This window comes from Lichenostomus cassidix, chromosome 2, assembly GCF_008360975.1.
Source record: "Lichenostomus cassidix isolate B80296 chromosome 2, HeHo_3.0, whole genome shotgun sequence".
Taxonomy (NCBI): domain Eukaryota; kingdom Metazoa; phylum Chordata; class Aves; order Passeriformes; family Meliphagidae; genus Lichenostomus; species Lichenostomus cassidix.
In genome coordinates, this window is record NC_139482.1 from 129,590,639 (window position 1) to 129,611,514 (window position 20,876).

Sequence of the window (20,876 nt, forward strand, 5' to 3'; positions counted from 1 at the left end):
CCACTGTAGCTGAATGATGCTTTCAAATTTGGTAGGCATATTTTTTCATTTAATATATTTAAAACCATACATGATGACTGTTTTGTCTCCTCTATCTATATAGTGCAATATCTTAAACAAACTTCTTAAAATACTTACAGAATAATTTATTTGGGATGTTAGGGTGGCTGAAATGTGCAACAACCAGTCGCAACAATGATAGTTAATATTTTCTGATAAATGTAAACAATCTATGCTAAAGCATCCTTGACTAACTGATCTCCTTCTATGGCAAGGTGATGCACTTGGTGGGTGAGGGAAAGAAAGGCTGTGGATGTTGTCTACCCGGACTTTAGTAAAGCCTTTGACTCTGTCTCCCACAGCATTCTCCTGGAGAAGCTGGCTGCTCATGACTTGGTTGAGTGCACCGTTTGTTGGATGAAATATTGGCTGGATGTCAGGCCCAGAGGTGGTGAATGGAACTAATCCAGCTGGCAGCTGGTCACTAGTGGTGTTACTCAGGGATCAGTACTGGGCCCCGTTCTGTTTAACATCTTTATCAATGATCTCGACAAGGGGATCAAGTTGACCCTCAGCAAGTTTGCAGCTGACACCAAGTTGTGTGGGAGCATTGATCTGCTGGAAGGTAACAAGGGTCTGCAGAGGGATCTGGACAGGCTGGATTGATGGGCTGAGGTCAATTGTAAGAGGTTCAACAAAACTGAGTGCTGGGTCCTGCAGTTTTGTCACAACAACCCCATGCAGTGTCACAGGCTTAGGGAAGAAAGTCTGGAAAGCTGCCCAGCAGAAAAGGAACCGGGAGTGCTGGATGACAGCAGCTGAACATGAGCCAATGTGTGCCCAGATGGCCAGGAAAGCAAATGGCATCCTGACCTGTGTCAGAAATAGCTTGGTCAGCAGGACCAGGAAAGTGACTGTCACCCTGTACTCAGCACTGGTGAGGCCACACCTCGAGTGCAGTGCTCAGTTCTGGGCCCCTCAGTTCAGAAAGGACATTGTGGTGCTGGAGCAAGTCCAGAGAAGGGCAACGGAGCTGGAGAAGGGTCTGGAGCATGAGTCCTGTGAGGACCAGGTGAGGGAGCTAAGGGTGTTTAGCCTGGAGAAGAGGAGGCTCAGGGGTGATGTTATTGCTCTCTACAACTACCTGAAAGGAGGCTGTAGCCAGGTGGGAATTGGACTCTTCTACCAGGAAACAAGCAACAGGGTAAGAGGAAATGGCATCAAGCAGGTAGCACCAGGACAGGTTTAGATTGGATATTAGGAGGAATTTCTTCACAGACAGTGTGGTTGGGCATTGGAATGGGCTGCACAGGAAAGTGGTGAAATCCCTTAAAGTATTCAAAAGGTGTGTGGATGTTGCACTTGGGGATATGATTTAGTGGTGAACATGGTGGTGCTGGATTAATGGTTAGACTCAGTCTTAGAGGTATTTTCCAACCTTTATGTGTCTCTGATTCTGTAAAAGGCTGATAAAAAAGAGAAAGCATTATGACTTTGAATTTTAAAAAAAAATCCTCTAGAAGTATAAATGTCTACAGCTAAATTCTGCACCTGAAATTTTTGCTACCTCTACTTCCAGCAATATCCTTTGCTCCAAAAGAAGTGAATTGGAAAAGCGTGACTTGATGCCACTTGTCTGGTGGTATCATTAAAAAAAAAATTAAGACTTAGAGGCAATTTGATAGTACTTTTCTAAGGAACTTTGAAAGCATTAAAAACATAAATACTTGCACGTAAGAGATATACTGACTTTACAAAATAAAGTGAAGTTATGAGTACAGAAAGCAGTGTACTGCTTAAACAAACTATTTTTTAATTTACTACATTTAAAAATTTAAGTATCCCATGCAGATTTCAATGCTTCAAACCACAATATTTTTCTAGCAGGCTACAAAAGAGGAACATACTATACAAGTTAACTGCAGATGGGAACAATGGGACACGATATTAATTCCCAGCAATGTACCACTGCAGTTATACTTTAGTCACTAAAGCCATTCAACACGCCAGCTCTGAGGATCTGACCCCTCAAATCCTGCAGGAACTCTGGACGCTGTGAGACAGATTTCTGAAAAATCAAAACATGTATTTGGGGTCAAATTTTTAGGGCTCATTTTTGAAGTTGATATAGAAATACAGTCTGGCCTTTGTAAGAACAAAACAACTCCCACTGTGATACACACCGCTGCATTTTCATAAAGCTATTTAATTCAATGTATTAGCCCAATCAGTGGGAGTTAAAATCTTACAAAATACAGCTCATAAAAGATATCTATACTGTATTACCTTGTTTAGTATATTCAGAAATAACTAAAAGCACACGGATTTTTTTGGGCAGCATTTTCAAATTCTGTTTCTGCAAAAGAGATGGCCTTGAGGGGCCCCAATTCCAGCCTCTGAAGTCTGACGTGGAGGAGCATCTACCTGCAAGTCCTGGAGGCTCCTGGCACTGCCCCGGGCTACTCCTGGCCACTGCCACACACACCCCGGCAGTGAACGAACCCACTCCGGAGCTGTGCCGCTGGTCAGCGATGATTCCTGGGGAGATGTACCCACATTCCGTGGGTCTGGGGAGGTCATGCTGGGGCAGGGACACCTCACAATGTGCTTAGGTGGCCAAGAAGGCCAGTGGCATCCCGGCCTGTACAGGGCATAGTGTGGCCAGCAGTACCAGGGCAGTGATTGTCACTCTGTACTCAGCACCGGTGAGGCCACACCCCAAATCTTGTGCCAGCTCTGGGCCTCTCTCCACAAGAAACACATTGAGGGGCTGGAGCGTATCCAGAGAAGGACAACGGAACTGGAGAAGGGTCTGGAGCACGAGACCTGTGAGGAGCAGCTGAGGGAGCTGGGGGTGTTTAGCTCGGAAAAAAAAGGAGGTTCAGGGATGACTTTATCGCTCTGTTGAACTAGCTGGGATTGTAGCCAGGTGGGGGGCGGTCTGTTCTTCTAGACAACCAGTTACAGGACGAGAGGACATCGCCTCAAGCTGTGCCGGGAGAGCTTCACTTTGGACCTGAGGAGGAATTTCTTCACAGAAAGGGTGGTCAGACATTGGAATGGGCTGCTCACCCCGTAGGCGTTTAAGGAAAAACTGGACGTGGCACCTAGTGCCAGGGTCTAGTTGACACCGTGGTGTTCGGTCATAGGTTGGACTTGATGATCTCAGAGGTCGTTTCCAACCCCGCGGCATCGGCCGCCCCCGCCGCTCCCGCCCCGCTCGCTGCCTGCCACGTCGAGATCGCTGCCTTCCCTGCCGGCACCGCCCTTGGCTGGGCCGGGCTGGGCAGGGCGCGCCGGGGAGGAAGAGGCGGAGGAGGCGGAGGCGCGGCCCGCCCGCCCGCGCGCGGCTGTGATGGCGGCCATGGCGGTGGCGGCGCGCTGCGGCGGGCGCGCGGCGGGGCCGTGACGTCGCGCGCGAGGAGGAGGGCGGGGAGGAGGAAGAGGAGGAGACCCGGGCGGCCCCGGGGCTGAGGCAGCCGCGTCCCGCCGAGGCTCCGCTCGCGTCCCGTCCCGTCCCGTCCTACCCCCACCCCCGGTGCCTCCGGCTCGGGCGGGTCGGCGCGGCTCTCCCGAGACCGCGATGCGCTCGGCTTGAGCGCGCCCTCGCCGCCCTGCTCGGTTCGGGCCTCTGCGGGGCCGGGGACCGCGATGGCTGCGGGGAGCTGGCAGGAGGCGGCGGCCGGGTGTGCTGAGGAGGCGGCGGCCCGGGTGCGGGACGCCTTGTCTGGCGGGCTGGGGCTGCTGCGTGCCGAACTGGGCCTCGAACTGGGCCTCGACCCGCAGGCGCTGCCCACCTGGCTCGCCCTGGTGGTCCCGGCCGCGCTGGGGCTGCTGTTGCTGGGGCTGCTGGTGGCCGCGGCCTGCGGGAGCGGCCTCCGCAAGAAGCCGGCGCGGAGCGCGGCTGTGAGGAAGGGTGACGAGGCGGCCGGCGTGGGCCTGACGGCCGGCGGGGGCCAGGGCAAGGCGGCGGGCCCGAGCCCCGGGCAGCTGAACCTCAAAGGCGACGAGCAGAAGAAGAGAAACAGGAAGAAGCTGCCGGAGAAAGCGGCGCGGGTGAGAGGGGAGCGAGGGCCGGCAGGGCAGCGGGGGTGAAAGGCTTATTGACAGCGGCGGGACGGGGCGGGCAGCGGCACCCGACCGGCTCCCAGTGGGAAGGCGACGGGGGCGCGTCTGGCGAGCGGCCCCGAGAGCGGCTGCCGCTCCGCAGGCCCTGTCGCCGGTGGGAAGGGTCTGAGTGCCGTACGGCTCCCCCCGAGCCGCCGTGCGATATTTGCTTGTGGAAGGAAGGGATGGGGGGGCCTGACTGCTCTGGAGCCGTCTCGTGTCGTCTGAGTTATATGGTTGCTTTGAAAACCTAGGGGAGCAGCGCTGCCACAAGTAAATTACGTGTTAATAGCCTTGGCTGATGAGGAAAAGGTTCGCTTTTTGGAAGCATTTTATTGTAAGCAAAAATTATATTAAGGCAGCTATTACTGTTATTATTCCCTGAATGCTTGCAGTGGTAGCAACCAGTAGTGGAGACCATAGCATGGCTTAGAATCTTAGAATTTCAAGCCAGGAGTAGTAGTCTAGGCAGGTAAAGACTATTGGAAGCAGCATTTTAAGCCTTTTGAATGCTGTGATGATTCAAACTTGAGTAAGCTCTTTGCTTTTTATTTTCAATGGAACTGGTTAGTGTCAATGTTGCTGTGAACTTGCCTCAATAGGAATATGTCTGATTTAGTTGTTACAGTAAGGATCATCTCCTCTAATAAGGAAATCTGTGTCTTAGCAACCCCTGAAAAAGAGCTCATTTCTGTAATTTATATATTTTTTAAATCCTCAATATGTGATGTGGGAACCTTCCATCTTTGACAGTATGCGTCCACTTATGAGAAAATTAGTAGAATGCAGAGATTGTCAACTGTCCTTTTAAAGCTTCCAGTTGTCACAGTTTTGGGGCTTGAAGGGATTGCTTCTATAGCTTTTATATTGTTAGGATGTTTGTAATCCTATTTATGTCCAAATGGATTATGGGAATGAAAGTGTAGTAGATGTCCCCTGCCTGTTACAACTGTGTCGTATAATTATATCTTGCTCTATAAAATCTGAATTGCTTCCCTAATGACGAGAGAGAGACAATGGATTTGTGTCTTCATTTGAGTCTGTGGCAGTATTAAGATTTGAGAAGTTTGAGGTTTTTTTTTTTAATAAGAACTTAAGGTTAGAACATCTTAAACAGAAAAAAAAATTATATGCCACCAACCTGTCTTTGGACACTGAACTGCTAAAGTTGTTTCTGGAAGTTGCAAGAGACTGAATGCTGAGCACCAAGAAGAGGAAACATGATTCAGAATCTTTCCAGTGTAACTAGGTTCTCCATTTTGGAGAAGGCATGCTAAAGGTGTAATTTTTTTTCAGTCTTGAGAAGCAGATACTTCAGTGTTTAATAAATATGTTATGCCTTCTTGACAACAAAGATTAATCCTAGAAAGTATTTAGATTTTGCTTGATTTATTTACTTTAAACTCCAGTATGAAAACAAAGCATAAGCTCTTGCAAGTCATTGCCTAAGACATTAAAAATGCCTCCACAGAAGGTAGAGTGAATAGGTAGATATCACGGTTAACTTGACAACGGTTTGTAATGTAGGGCTTCATAAAAGCAAACTTTAGTAATTTTATGTAAAACTTAACTAACTGATATTTTTGGTGAGTATAAATAGTTATACTCTATTGAGCATTCTATTTACCTAGGCACAGAATAAAGTTAAGGCAGTGTAAGAGCAGATCGTTTTGTAATCAAAAGAGCAAAGTAATTTTTAAGCTGTCATTCTGTTTTGTTAAGATTTTAAAAGTTAATTTTGTAGTACTTTGTGTTCATTATTTCCATGGTGAGATGAAAAATATCCTACCTTTCTCCAAAAGGAAACGAACAAATTGAATCATTAACTGTAGTGCAAATAAGTTTATACCAGAGACAAATTTTAATAGGCCTGCCTCGTGCTCATTTTCCAAGGTAAGTTTAGAGAGACCAGTATTAGCATGTCCCAGTGTTTTCTGACTTACATTTGCAAAATTCTCAAAATAACATTGTAAATTTAAAGATTAAACAAAAATTCTTACTGACTGCTGCCTGGTCATTTTCATCTTGTGGTTTTGTGTGCTGTGATGCTAATATCGAGGTCTGGGAGGGAAAAAAGAGTAAGCCTATTACCAGTAGATTTACTACAGGGCTTGCTATGCCAAGATCTAGATTTCCATTGCGGGTGTTTCAGAAAGCTTAGAGCAACTGGTCTGTAGCATTAAGAACACGCTACAGATGTCTAATTAAAAGCTATAGGGTTACTTTAATACAGAATTACTGAGCTCACTGTATGGTAAGTGATGTGTAACACTCATCAATCAGGATCAGAAGTGTTCTTCACTGTAACTTTTCTGAGGAAGAGTATTCATTGCATTTTTTTTTCTTGCATGCAGCTTTATTCAGTACCTGTGTAAGTAAGGTACAACTTATCTCATGTTTTTAGTAATATGGGTTTCTTTGAGTAGTGCTGTGTTGACTGAATACAGTAGTACCAATGAGATTCTGTTTATTTACTTGCTGTGAACAGACTGAGAAAAAAATGGAGCTGAAACTGTTTAGCATTCATTAACATTACAGTTTACAGAGCCAATTCTGACTTTCTCGGGCTGCTTGGAGCAAGGTATCATGGTGTCTTTACATCAGATTCTGTGCAGTAAACCTGATGAAGCTGCTTTTTTCTTTTCTCATTTTTATTTTAATGCCTGGAAGAGGCAGAGCTCTTTTTCTCCTAAAACAGAGTTCTTTGACCCCATTAAGATTTTTTTTCTGTCCAAAAAACTTGCTATTTAATTCCTTCCTCTTCTGAATAATTACTGTGCCTCTCTCTCCTACTTCAGCAGAAAAAGGTGAAGCTGTTCTTATATGGTTTCTGTGCAATCTGCCAAACACCACAGAAACTTGAGGGCTGCCATCTTCTGTGCTCTGCTGCCGCTTTAGAAAGCCATTCACACCATCTATTTGTAGATGTGAAAAATACCAGATTGACTGTGTACTTCCTATTGTTTGTCATACACCTGGAGAATAAATGCTACACACTCTAGTAAAAGCATTTGCATTCATTTGAGGAAGTTTCATATTTTGTCTACTTGAAAGAATTTTCTGGGCTGTGGCTGTTTAGTGCTTATTTGCACTTAGGAATAGATTGTGTAAAGACTTCATACTTTCAGCTGATACTCCTGTATTGATTTGTATATATGTTAATGGTCAAATGGCAAAAGTAGGGCTGTAGGATTCTTTAGGGCTCATAGAGAAAATTGCTTAGTTTCTTTCTGAAGAGAGGCTTACAGAAAACATTGGTAAACAGATTCTATCGCTGGCCAAAGATATTCTAAGTAGAGATATCTTTATAATGTGTAACTGAGGACTTTGGCTTAATACAGCGTTGTAAGATTGAGGTGATAGCAATTTCATTAATGCTGTTTGATTGTGAAACTGAGTTAGCCTTTGCACTACCATTTTTAAAGAATATTTCTCATTTTGACAGTCTAAGCAAAACCTTTTCTATGTTTCGTATGTCTTAACACCCTCATATGAATGTGTGTGGTAAAACATTTATTAAAGTATTGGTATTTTAAGGTTCTCAGGCAAGTAAAACATTCAGCGATCAGTACTGTTACTGAACAGCACTATTTCTGCCTATTTGTTGCATCGTGCCTGGCAGCTTTAAGATGAGGGTAAAAAAGATGGCAAATAATAAATTGCACAGTTTAGAATTAATTAATTTTGTCAGTGGGTGTTTAATATATTACCCATAAAGTTTCAAACTTTGGGCTGTGGTGGTCCTTTTAAAATGAAACATTTCTGAATACTGTAGAAAAAGTTTTTTCTTTCCCGCTTCTGTTGCTTTCTTTGGTATATCCAAAAATGGTCACATGGATTTTGGTTAAAATTCTATGATTCATCTGTGGGCAGATAGTAAATGTGGAGAGCTTCCACTTAAAAGGAGGGTGTTACAATTAAGGGATGCATTTCTCCCTGAATGTATCAAAGTGCAAATTCTCAAACATATTTCTAAAGGTTGTTGTTTACATGATCAGATGATCAGACAGCATTTTGGACAGTCATGTGGATGAATTTTTCTAGAGGGTTCTTAATGGATATGAATTAGTTTATTACTTCAGAGAAACAGCTGAAGGGTTTTTTTTTTAATTAAAGATTAAAACTTCTATTTATTGAATAGTTGGGAGGGATAAAGAAACTAGTTTTCAATTAAAGGTATATATGTAATAGCAAAGAAGCAAAGCAAGTTACAGAATTAAAAAAGTTAGTTGTCTGTAAACTTTCTTGACACAAGTCCAATACTAGATGCATCAAATATGTTATCTAACTCTACTGCTAAACAGATTCTGGAAAAAAATAGAGAGGCGCAAGAACTGAGTTTTGGCAACGAGTTATTTTCAAGATTGAATATCAGTTCTTTGGTATCCCTGTGGAATTGAGTACTGTGGACTTTGTTGAGAAGACTCTTTAGAGGGAGTTCCTAGACACAGATTTGTAACATATACTTCATTTTCAAAATGCTGAGGGAAATGTACTGCATCTTAGATATGAGAAGTCTAGTTTAAAGCTGGTTGTTGCAGGAGAAGAGGGGTTAGGTGACCTGATCTTTCAATTTCTATTAATAGTTACTTTGAAGAAGTTGGCATGCTTGCTAACTACAGTAAGCAGTACTGTGTTATGCACTGGTGAAATCATGCCAAGGGTGGTTTGTAAGTGTAATACAATGTGGCAAGACTTAAATGCCTGTAACACTTAAATTGAGGATCAGATCTAATATTTGAAGGAGAAGGCCACACGAAGTTGTGATACAGCTTTTGTTTTACTTGAAAGCAATAAGGTTTGTGTGATGCTGAGTTAAAACAGCTTTTGGGTATTTATTAACAAAAAAATAACTAAAGGCAATAGAGCTTGAACTTTATTTTGAAAGAATTGCAGGAATTAAAGCAACTTTTAAGTAGCTATTTATGCTTATTTAGTTTTCAGTCGTTAATTTATCCGAGTCATTCTGAATGTGAGCATTTGTGTGGTGACATTTATGTGGACTCTACCAGATACTATTCTTGACAATTGTTTTTCACTAAGGGAACTTAATGGCTGACAGTAGTATAATATATACATATTTTCATCTTTTCTGCAGTTAAGCAGAGTAACTTCAGTCATAGCTTTTTGTTAAAAGTTACATTTTAGTATGGGGAATGTATAGGCTAGGGTGTATGCCTTTGCTGTCAAATACAATGTTAAGACTCATTTAATGATTGTCCAGAGTTTTAATTTTATATGTTGAATCATACATGCTAAATTTCTTTGCTTAATTGTGTCAGGGGAAATGGTAGACTCATGTAACGCCTGTAATCAAGTCTGTCTGAGAAGAACAATGGGATGTCGTGCTTAGTCATGCTTCATGTTTGATTTCTAATTTCTGTTCTACTATGAAGTTTGACTTGTGAAGGAAGTGAGCTTCAAGGGTTATGCATAGATAATTATTAGAAAATTACAGATGTTTGATCAAGGTAGAAATACTTTTAAAAATTAGTCCTGTTGCTGAACTGCTACAAAGTGGTAATTCTGTTAAATTTATTAGATAATTCGTGGCACTACAACTGTAGCTGGTCTGAAAACTGATTCAGAACTTAAAAAGCTGGTAAATTTCAGAGATTTACCTTTTGTTATGAAATTCCTGGGTTCAGTAGGAGTGAGATGAAATGAGAAGACTGTTCTCTTTCCTTTTCCATTGCTGTGTTTGGTAAATATAGAATTGCAGTAGATACTTCGAACACCAATCCACAATTTGGTCTGCTTTATTCAATAATCTTATAAGCATTTTTCAGTCAACAAGTAATTACATTTCAGTAATAGTGTAACTTGAGCTTTGTTTCACCTGCTTTCTCCAATTTATTTTATTATTTATGCTTATTATTTACACAGCCTAATGGACGATCTTTCCTTGATGTATCTGAAGATGAAGTAGTACAAACTGTCCGTAAAGACAATGTAAAGCAGCCTGTGGACACAGAAAAGAAGAATGAAAAGGTCAGTTATGGATACAAAGCAACAATGTAAAGTTTGGTGTATCTTATTTCAATATCTAGTAACTGTATTTGTGATTTGAAATCATGTTACTTACATGACAGAAGAGGGCATATTTCTTACTGTGAAGAGTAGCATATTTCTTACTGTGAAGAGTACTAATCTAATTTGGAGTTGGAAAGAGCTAAAGTAGTATTTTCTTAACTTCTGAGAAATGCCTTATCACAGCATGTTTATCAAGTAAACCCCACTCCCAGCCCCCCACTAAACACTGGTATCTGTGTTCATCATGTGACAGTGTTAAGCCTACAGAAATAAAGTTTGTGTTTCATCTTTGATGGCTTCTATGGAGATGCAGCATAATGATAGTATTGTTAAGTGCTTTGTAAATGGTCTACCAATTGAGGGACTACTATTCAAAGGATTAAGAGCATGTGCCTGCTTATTTCTTTTGCCATGGATGTATCCATTAGTAATTAGAGTTCTTCATTTTTGATGACATATGTGAGCTTTGAAGTCTGGAGTGAGCTTTTTGTTATGCAAATTAAACAGCTACATTAAAAATATCTTTTTAAACATTGATCTGCAATGTTATCTAAAAGGAACTGTACTCATGTCAGTGTTACTTTTTGAACTGTGAGGACTAGTATCTTCTTGTCTTATCTTATAAGCTATCATTTATGGGCAACATGGATATACTTGATAGGCTTTTGATAATTTCTTTGCTTGGCTCTTTTACTAACATTGTGCATGAAGTTTTCCCACTCTCATTGTTTTCTGACTTACTTTCTTCAGTAAAATGCTTTCGTTGTAATTATACTGCAGAAAAGTAAATGACTGTTTGTAACAGAAACACTTTGCTGTGAGGGTGGTGAGACACTGGAACAGGTTTCCCAGAGAGGCTGTGGATGCCCCAACCCTGGAAATGTTCAAGGTCAGGCTGGATTGGGCTCTGAGCAACCTGGTCTAGTGAAAGGTGTCCCTGCCTATGGCAGGGGGGGGTTGGAACTACGTGATCTTTAAGGTCCCTTCCAACCCAAGCCATTCCACTACTACTGTAATTTCTTTAGCCTATTCAAGGTTTAATAAACAAACTTGACTACCCTCTAATAACTTATTTTGCAGTTAGTATTTTGGCTAAAATACTAACTTGTATTATGTTACTATTTTGGCTAAAATTTTAGTTTGCTGAAGGGCTTTAAACATTTTTGGCATTGGCAAATTGAATGACTTTTCTGTGAAACAGGTTTGCCTTAAAATTTCATGCTATGTGCCTCTTTCTCTGCCCCATGTTTTGCATATCAGATTGACTTTGCTGGGTTTTTTTTCCCAATAACAGCACAGTTTGAACCTGAATGAATAACTCTATTTGCAGGTTTTCAAGTAGGCACAGTGTTTAAATCCTAAACTCAACTTCACCTTAAAATTGCAAACGTACTGATCTGAATTTTAAAATGTGAAGTTGAAGCTGCAGCTCCAGGAAAGGAGTACCACTAAATGGATACCGATGATTATTTGACTTAATTGTGTTTTCATATCACTTTGGGGGACTGTGAGCAAAACATGATTGACTTAGGAGTAAATTGCTACCCTTCAATTAAAAGCATACTTAAGAACTTTCTTTGAACTACAGGCTTCTACTTATTTGGTAAGGCTTCTCAGGCCATCTGTTATATTTGTAACATTATAAACCTGCTAAGGTTGTAAGGGGTCCTGTGTATGTGTCTTTGTTACCGTCTTTGGGATGGATGGTATAAGACAGTGGCTGTGATTAAACTTATATGTATGTGTGTGTACATAAATTGATACATATAATCCATGGCCTGAAGGGCAAGGTTATTTTTTTGTGCTTCAGAGTTGTGAATTTCATGCATGTTTTTCTGTCTTGTGGGAGGGGAGGCTTTGGGTAATGGCTGGACTATGGCTGTTCACAGGGTTTGTGATTCTGCAATTAGTGACTTGCCACAGTACAGGGGGTTTTTTAGTGTTTAGTGTAAGGGACTGTTACCTAAGAAGTGACTTTGTGGATGGGACTGTGGGATGTTAAAATGTCATTGTCCATTCTGTTTGCAAGCACATAACTGCTTTGTCTTGAATACTAGAAATAATTAGTCATCTAGGGGTCAGGAAGAAAGGTTTATTTTTCTATTGTTCTTGCATGGAGTACAATGCATCTTAATGACTTAAAACATTTTGGCAGGCTTGCTGAATTCCTCATGTGCTCTTTGGCTGTTGGCAGAGCCAACACTGGCATCTTTGTGTGTTGCAGAAGGTGATGCTCTGAATGCTTAGGCTTCTGCAAAGTGACCGACCGGCTGGCTTGCTCTGGCTTTAACATCTCTTTCTGTTACAGTCAGTTTGTTACTGAGATAGCAACTGATATAGTACAAAGTTTAGCAGGTAGTGAGTAAATCGGATTAAAATTATGGTTCTGGTTTCTCAGAACAGGGTAACACAGTTTAGGAAAGTAAACACAGTTTCAAGATTTGAATTCTTCATCTTTTAAAAAAGTATGTTAATCATGAACTTATTTTTAAGCTCTTAAACTTTGATGTTTTCATGAAAAGTGTAAAATTTTATGTCAATACTTGCATAGGAATTAGTTATTTAAGGAAACTGAAGTTACAGTTTGGAAGAGTAGTCATCTTGAACTGTTGTCTGTGACACTGAAGTAATTTCAGGTGCTCTCTTAGTGCCAGAGGACAGTTGGGTAGTTACGGCTTTGTGGATGGGAAATTTTAAGATCTCAAGTTCCAGTCTCAGTGTAGCTGCAAATCAGAGACAAAGGTACAAACTTACTAATCTTTCCTCTGTTTGAGCTTCAAGAGGCAATTTTTAAATAATTCTAACTTTCACTTTTTAATTCTTTCCTCAGAATGTGCTGTAGTAAATGATTTGATTTGTTTATATTTTTAGAACCAATTCTTCTCAGGTTGCTTTTGAAACCAGCCCTTCTCCTCTGGAGACTTTTCAGAAGTTAGCTGGTATGTTGTAAAGGTAGTCTGCTGAGCAAGTGAGAATTCAGTTTGGGTGCATCTATAGCTTGGGTCCCTCCCCTAGCACATTACACGATCAATTAACTGTTCAAGTCAGTTCCCTTAATGTTATAAGTATGTTGACACAGCATTGCATATAAGCAGTGAATTTTTTATCATCGCTGCTGCACTCACAAACTGTACTGTTCTCAGTACTTGTATTGAAGCTACAGATTACTTTTGGGGCATGGAACCTCACTAAGGTGTGTGAACTGCATGCCACTGTGGGGGCCCACAGAATACCTGCAGCAACTGTGGTAATAATTCAGGTTTTACCAATTCTAAATTCTAGAGAGATTGTTATAAACTTCTTAGACATTTAAGACTAGAAAACCAAATAGTGGGAACTCAGGTATACAATTAGCGATTCCTAGTCTGACTCTGGCAGAAGTATGTATTTCAGAAAGACATCCAGCATTCTTAGAATATTTCAGAGACAGTGAATAAGCGAATAGTTCCCCTTTTAACATTGGAGTGGATAACCATATTTCTTTTTAAAGTCTTGTTCTATTTCATTCATGTTTGTATGGTAGTTCTTATATCTTTCACTAAGTTGAACAGCTTTTCAGCACTGTATTTTCTTTTTAAGAAGGTAGTCTATATGCCATCACTTTAGCCTATCAAAAAAGATTGAACTCCAAGGTTTCTGCAATACATTCTCTCCCAATATTTTGGGTTTTTTGCTCAATATTATCTTTTCAACATTCTGTATTGCCACCTACTGAACCAAAACTGTTTGCCGAAGTAGTCATGTATGTTCCTATTTGTTTAGCTTTGCTCTTATATTCAAGAAGCCATAACTGATGAAACCTGGGGGGGAAAATGTTAATGTATGGGCTCTCATCACAGCTTATGTTTTGCAGTAATTTCAGAGCTTGAATTTTCTTACCTTCTTTTCAAAGGAATTATTGGCATTATTTATTTCTCCATATGTAACTTTATTCTTGCTTCTGCACAAAACAAATTTTGACAGAGTGGGATCTGCCTGCTAAACAGTTCATTACTCTTCTGTGACTGTGACCCTGCCAGCATAGCTTCTTCTACCTGGCTTTGTACTTTGTAGCATAAGTAATGTTCTTCCTACCTGCCATTTCTATGCTGCATAAGTCTTTCACAGAGGGTCGTTTGGGGAAAATCTATTTTAAATTTGTTTCTGCTTTTGGGGGGGGGAGGGGATTGTTCTGAATCATTATGCCAAGTGATCACTAAGCAATTAAGATAATGTTTTATTTTTATTCTAGTCAAAGAAAAAAAAGAAATCAAAGGGAGATGCTAAAACGGTTCAGGACATGTCTCGTCTCGATGGAAAGGAAGTTGATGAAGGTACTGAGCACAAACATACACAAACTGCAAATATTTCAGCTTAAATGCTGTTTAAGATTTACTTGTGTTTGGTTCATGAAGAAACTTAAAAAACTCATAACTCCATAGTCACAAATTGTCTGGAAATCTGATCTTTGAAAGAGCAGTATGTAGTAATGTCAGCTGATTTATTTAATTTTTTTTTTTTAGGTACTCTTACAGAAACAGCGAGGTTATGGATAGTAGGGTGCTCAGGTTATTCATGTTTTGCTCTGTGAAGCAAAGTATTGTCCCAGAAAAATTTACCTTTGGCCATTTGTGTGTGTCTTCTAACTGCTGTTGAAGCTGATTGGTTAAACTGTCCTCAGAGTTCAGTTTGATATGATGCAAGCTAAAAATCTTTCCTTCCTCTGTGACTGAGTGATGTTTTCATTTGGGTTGTGTTTTAGGAGCCTGGGAAACAAAAATCAGCAACAGAGAGAGGCGTCAGCAGCGTAAGCGAGACAAGGTGCTGAATGACGGTGGCTCAGGAGAATCAAATCTCCAGGGTATGGAAAATACAGTTACTGTATCCATTGAACAGCTGATGCCTACACCATCACTTCCAGTTGGTCTCAGAAAAAATAAAGGTATGGTGCTTGGTAGAGCTGTGAACGTGTCCTAGAAAGATAACTTCACCCAAATGCTTAAATAGTGACTCTGTTATGGATGATAGGTATATTTGGAGCTGAAACTCATGAGGAAATTATTTCAAGCTGTGGAAAAGTACTTTCTCATTGTGCAACACTCCCCCTTTTTTTTCCATATTTTTGGGGAAGTTAAGGAGAGTGTTTTGGAGTAAATGGCTGAGACTCTGGCCTTTATCCACACTGGTGCACTGTTGGTTGCTGCACAACTGCATAGGCATGTCCCTGTTCCTTCATTTATGCTCTGTGACTCTTCCCCTTTTTTCCAGAAACTTCAAAGGCATCCTCAGCACTGCTGCAGGCAGCACCAACTCCTTAACTTTTTGAGTGCTTCCTTGTGGGAAAGTTAGGTCCCTGAATTTCTCTTCAAAGATCATTCACTGCTTAAAATGTAGGCTTTTTTTTTTTCCAATGTAGATTTAGTAGTATCCTGTACTAAAGCTGTTCATAATGGTAAGGCACATGTGGCTGAGATTTTGTAGGCAGTTCCTATAGCTGAGGATGCAATAGATATGGCTGCTGCTGTAACAGAAGAAAAAGATTGCATGGGCTGGTTTAAAGCGTGTTTAGGCACAGGAATTCATATTTGGCTTAGACTGAGAAATAGATGCTTTAATTAAATGAAACTTGATGTTTTAACAAAGTGACAGAAAGACCGAGCCTAGCAGCTGCTGTATGTTGAAACAATTTATTGAAATTTGTGTGCCTCACCCTCCTGTTTTTTTGACAGTCATTTGCACCTTGACTGTGTAATTATTGCCCTGAGGACTAGAGCAGGGTTTCCCTGTTACCTTTTTTTTCCCCTGCCATTTACACAGAGCTTCAAAAAATTGTAGTTCCAACTGTCTCTATACATTGTTGCTAACCATAACTACTGTAACCTCTCCAGTCGGAGTCTATTATGTATCATGTTTTTATGTATCTTATGTATCACCTTGTTTAAGACTAATCTAAAAAGAATTCAGCTGTATCTAGTGTTTTCGTGGTAAAGTAAAAGCTAGAAATAGTTACAGGTCAGTAATACTTAGAGCCACCCTTTGCTTGAAAATGACAAGCCTGTGTTTTAGATTTCTGCTCTTCATTTATTGGGAAAGTAGCTGAAGTTCTTTGAAATCAGCAGTTACTTCATTTATGGATCTAAGTCAGTGTGACTTCATTCTGTCTGCAACATAAACACAAATAATAAAAAATCGAGCATTTTAATTTTATTCTTAAATGTTCTGGAATTGTCTTAGTTTACTGTGAGGTACTAATATATTTCTTTTCTTTTCTTAAAATATTAGTAATAGATGCTCTATCAGAAGATTTTTACAGGTGTTGCTGCTTGAAAAAGCTTCATCTAACTTTGTTTCCTCTTACTTCTTAATCAGGTGATGCACTTTTGAATGCACAGATTAACAGCTCTAAACCTGCAAAGGGGGAGTCATCAATTCCACAAGGTAAAAAGTTTTCATTATTGGGCATCCTACGTAACTAGAGAAGTATTTTACAGAAGTGAAAACAGCAACTGTCTGTGCAGGATTTTGAGCAGCTACTGACAAGGAACTTTACTATACGTCTGGCTCTTTCAACTATGCAAATGTTATACTTCTACATTGCAGTTACTTCTTAAGAAGTTGAAAACAGTCTGTAACATGTAGAAATACAACTCAGTATCTAGAATTTTCAAACAGATTACCTCTTACAAAAATGTTTATGTACAGAACAGTAACGTGTATTTTTAAACTCTGCTGAAAAATTCTTAATGCTAGCTTTTCAAACTTACTCATTTCTTTGTGTTAATGAATTATTTGCTTAAGGAAAACCCTGGTATAGATAACTGCAAAGAGCACACAAGTCCTGGTTATTGTTTTTACTAGTTTTAGATTGTATACACAAGTAACTTAGTTCTTTACATGCTCCTTTGAGATGCATAAATACAGTCATTTTGAAAGTTCTTAAATATAAATGCATGTTTATAAAAGAATATACTTGATATATGTCACACACATAACTTAAAATATTTGACTAATGAATCTTAGCAGTTTTCTAATAAGGAATACTGCTGTAATAATACTTGAAGTAAATTCGTTTGATGTAATGAAATCAAGATGGTTGTTTCATATCATATAGCCAACATCAGTTGTGTTGCTTTAATGAAAAGTAGCTAGTGTAAGTAAGCGAGTCAATAAATGAGTTATTAAAAGCACTCAGATCCAGCAAGTTAATCCCTTTGCTTGTTTTTGAGAGCTTTACTTCACATGCAGACTTCCTGTACCATCACACAGATGGGGGGAGCTGTATTCTTCAGCGAAACCTAATGGGGGGACAGGAGGCTATAATCAAGTTTCAGTAAGGGTAAACTCTGACAGGCCTCAAGGAAAAAAGTTCTTTATTATAAAGTTCAAAGCATCTCTGGGCAATCAGCCTTTATGGTTTCCAGAACTTCCATAATGTAGTATAATGTTGAAGTTAGCTGTGCATTGAGCAGAAAGTGGGACTAGGTGACTTTGAGAGATCCTTTTCAGTCTTAAGTTTTCTGTGATTCAGTAAAAACTTGTTGGTCATTTAGAAGGTAAAGTTTTTGACAGAGTATTATAATAAACAGAGAGTAATCAAGCTCATGCATCGGGACCTCAGTTGCCTTTTTGCGAGGTTGCAAAAAGGTTTTTCTACCAACTACAGTCTGGATTTTGTCTGTTCAGTATTCTTCTTGTTGCCTTTCCCTAAGACTTCATATTACCCTAGGAGTTGACTGACAGGAGCAATGCTAGTGCTGTGGAGAAAGGGCAGTGGTTTTTGTACAGCAGTGGTGACCTTACAGATGTCTGTGTTTGGAATTGATTTGTCTGAGAAAATCTAGTTATATCTCACCTAATTAATTCTATGTCAGTGAGGCCACCTTGTATTGGGCATGTTCATGCTGCCTGAGCTACAAGTTCATTTGAGAAATAAAATGCTTGGTCTGTTGGCATATGATATTGACTTGTGCAGCAGGGTTTGGCTTACTGTTTTAGTGTCATGCTTGTAATATACAAATATTTCTTAATTGCTTTAAAAGAGCAGTTTTTTTGGCTTTGCACTGCACATAGAAAAAGGTAATTTGATATCCAAAATGCTTTGAGAAAGGTTTGTGATGTACAGTAGGTGAGGCTGGGTGTACTAGCACTTATATTTTGTAGGGACAAAAATTTAAACTTTTATTATGATTTTTGTCTCAATGTACTGCTGACTTGTGGAAGTATACAGTAAACTTGCAGTGGCTAGTAATTTCTCATCACGATCACATGTAACAGACTCATGCAGTGTTGTGGTCTTCTACCTTCGTGTAACATGAAATATGTTACTTATAAATTATTTTGAGTGCTAGTATGATTTTTATCTCTAATTGTGATGGACTCTATGGTAATGAGTCTGTGGTAGTAACTCTGTGACTGTGCTCTTTGTAAATCCTATGTAGTGTTTGGGAAATATTATCTAATACTTGAGAATTTCATCTACGTCCTGCTTGGAGAACTGCTGCATACAGTTATGAAACAGAAAATATTCTCCATTTAGTGCATGGGCTTTTCCACAAGTCATCACCATACTCTGTAAGAGAAATTAGCCGACAGTGTTGAAAGCACCCTCCCCACCCCTTTTTTTAATCTTAGAGGCACCAGTTCACCAATACATCAGGCCTATAAAGAAAGGGATAAGGAAATAGAGTGCAGTTGGTGCTGTTTTTCCCTCACTCTTCAAGTCAGTAGGCAGATGGTATATATCATCTGAACTGGAAAATCAGCTGAGACAGAGCAGTAGCTCTGTCAGTGTCACACTGGTGTAGCAAAGCTGCTGTTCATTTGGGGTTTTTTATTAAGTGAGTGTGCATGTAAGTGATATTTTAATTCTTCATCCAGTTCTTATTTTAAGTAATGTTTTCATTATTTTATTCAAGTTTCTTCAGGATTGAGTGAAAGCCATACAGTAAATGGGGGAAGCTGGAATGAGAAGTCTGTAAAAATCTCCTCGCAGATAGGTGTAGGGGAGGAGAAATGGACATCTGTTCCTTCAACTGCAGCTGGGAAGAGGAAGCCTGAGACATTGGCTTGGGGCCAAGACACTGGAGATGCTAATGGGAATGGAAAGGACTGGGGTGTACCCCTGGTGGGCAGGCCCTGGAAAGAGCGTTCTTTGTTCACTCCTATTGGTAAGCTATTTTGAAGAACTTGCTTCATGTAAGCATTTTTACAAAAATGTATTTTTTAGTAGTCGATCTCTGAAATATTTTTGTTTATATATTAAAAGAATCTTGGTGTGGTCTAATGAAATGGTAACTGAACTCTTTCTGTTTACTGTAAGTTCTGATGGCTTAGCATCTGTGTCTCTGTGTACAGTTAAACTGGGTTTTTTGAGTGTATCTGACAAAATTACTTCTGTGAAGGAATTCAATGTTTTATATAACTTTCATAGAGTTCTGAAGATGATTACTAAGCCATTTTGAAGTGTAACTTCTTTTAAATAATGTCTTAAAACCCAGGTTGTAAGTCTGTTCTGTTGATCCAGCATGATCAAATCAACTGTGTTTGGTTTTTGCAGGTATTTTTTAGGCCGTAGGCATAAAGGTTGTTCAGTTCTTGTGACATTTAGTGTTATGCAGTTCTTCTCATTAGAAACTTTTTTAGTGTTCAGTACAGCTTTCTGCCTCCATCACTTGTGCTGTCCATCGTAATAATGGAGAAGAGATTTCTTGTTTTCTCTGTGGACAACAATTATTAACTTACTAGTCAATGCTGTGACATGGCCCTTCCCACTGTTTGGTCTAAGTAATCTTCATCTCTTCTGGAAAGCAGTGTGCCTTTGTAGTCAGCAGTGTTACTTTATCTTGTCTTAAACCCCAGCCAACAGCCAAGCCCCACGCAGCCATTCGCTCACTCTCCCACCAGCAGGATGGGGGAGACAATTGGAAGGATAAAAGCTGGAAAATTCATGGGTTGACATAAGGACAATTTAATAGGGAAAGCAAAAGCCATGCATACAAGCAAAGCAAGGAAATAATTCTTTACTTCCCATGGGCCGGCAGGTGTTCAGCCATCTCCAGGAGAGCAGGGATCAATCACGTGTGACAGTGTCTTGTGAAGACAAACGCCGTAACTCCAAATGTCCCTTCCTCCTCCTTCCCCCCACTTTATATACTGATGCCACATGGTAGGGAATATTCCTTTGGCTAGCTGGGGTCAGCTGTGCAGGCTGTGTCTCTTTCCAACTACTTGTTGGGAAGACAAGCCCCAGCCGTGTTGCTGCCTGTGATACAGGAAGTGAAAAAGGCCTTGACTGTGTGTGAGCACTGCTCAGCAATAACAAAAGCATCGCTATATTATCAATCTTGTTTTCAGCACAAATCCAAAACACAGCCCTACACCAGCCATAATCTGCAGAAGTCTAGACCTTTTATTTCTCTGGCATATCTTGAAATGGAGTTCCTAAGGCTAGATCTGATACACCCTTGGAAGCTTTACTGTTGCCAAGTAGAAGCAAAGGGTTTTTTTTCATGTTCTGGCTAGATGTGTTCTGATATATATTCTAATAAGGCAGTTCTTAGTGGCTGTGACCAGCCTTTTGTTGGTTTAGTTACTGAGATACATCATGTCTGACCAGGCTGAATTGCTTCTGGTAAAATGACTAATTTTGTGGGTGAAGGGGGAGCAGTGAAAGTCTTTCATGATGACTTGACTAATGCTTTCAACACTGTCTGTCACGATGTTATTGTATCCAAGCTAGAAGTGTTGGAAAACTAATC

The 20,876-nt window shown here is 40.3% G+C and overlaps 1 protein-coding gene across 2 annotated transcripts in view; it reads left to right on the forward strand.

Moving 5' to 3' along the window:
• The first annotated feature begins 3,344 nt into the window (after positions 1-3,344).
• Positions 3,345-20,876, forward strand: part of MTDH (metadherin) — a 34,258-nt gene continuing 16,726 nt past the window's right edge. Inside the window, exons 1-6 of one of the 2 annotated variants that reach the window (XM_085053266.1) lie at positions 3,345-4,056; positions 9,994-10,098; positions 14,372-14,453; positions 14,882-15,061; positions 16,489-16,557; positions 19,035-19,286. In XM_085053266.1, the coding sequence (XP_084909392.1) occupies positions 3,652-4,056; positions 9,994-10,098; positions 14,372-14,453; positions 14,882-15,061; positions 16,489-16,557; positions 19,035-19,286 (1,093 nt within the window). In that variant the 5' untranslated portion in view covers positions 3,345-3,651. The remainder of the gene's footprint in view (positions 4,057-9,993; positions 10,099-14,371; positions 14,454-14,881; positions 15,062-16,488; positions 16,558-19,034; positions 19,287-20,876) is intronic. The other variant, XM_085053265.1, reaches the window with a different exon arrangement.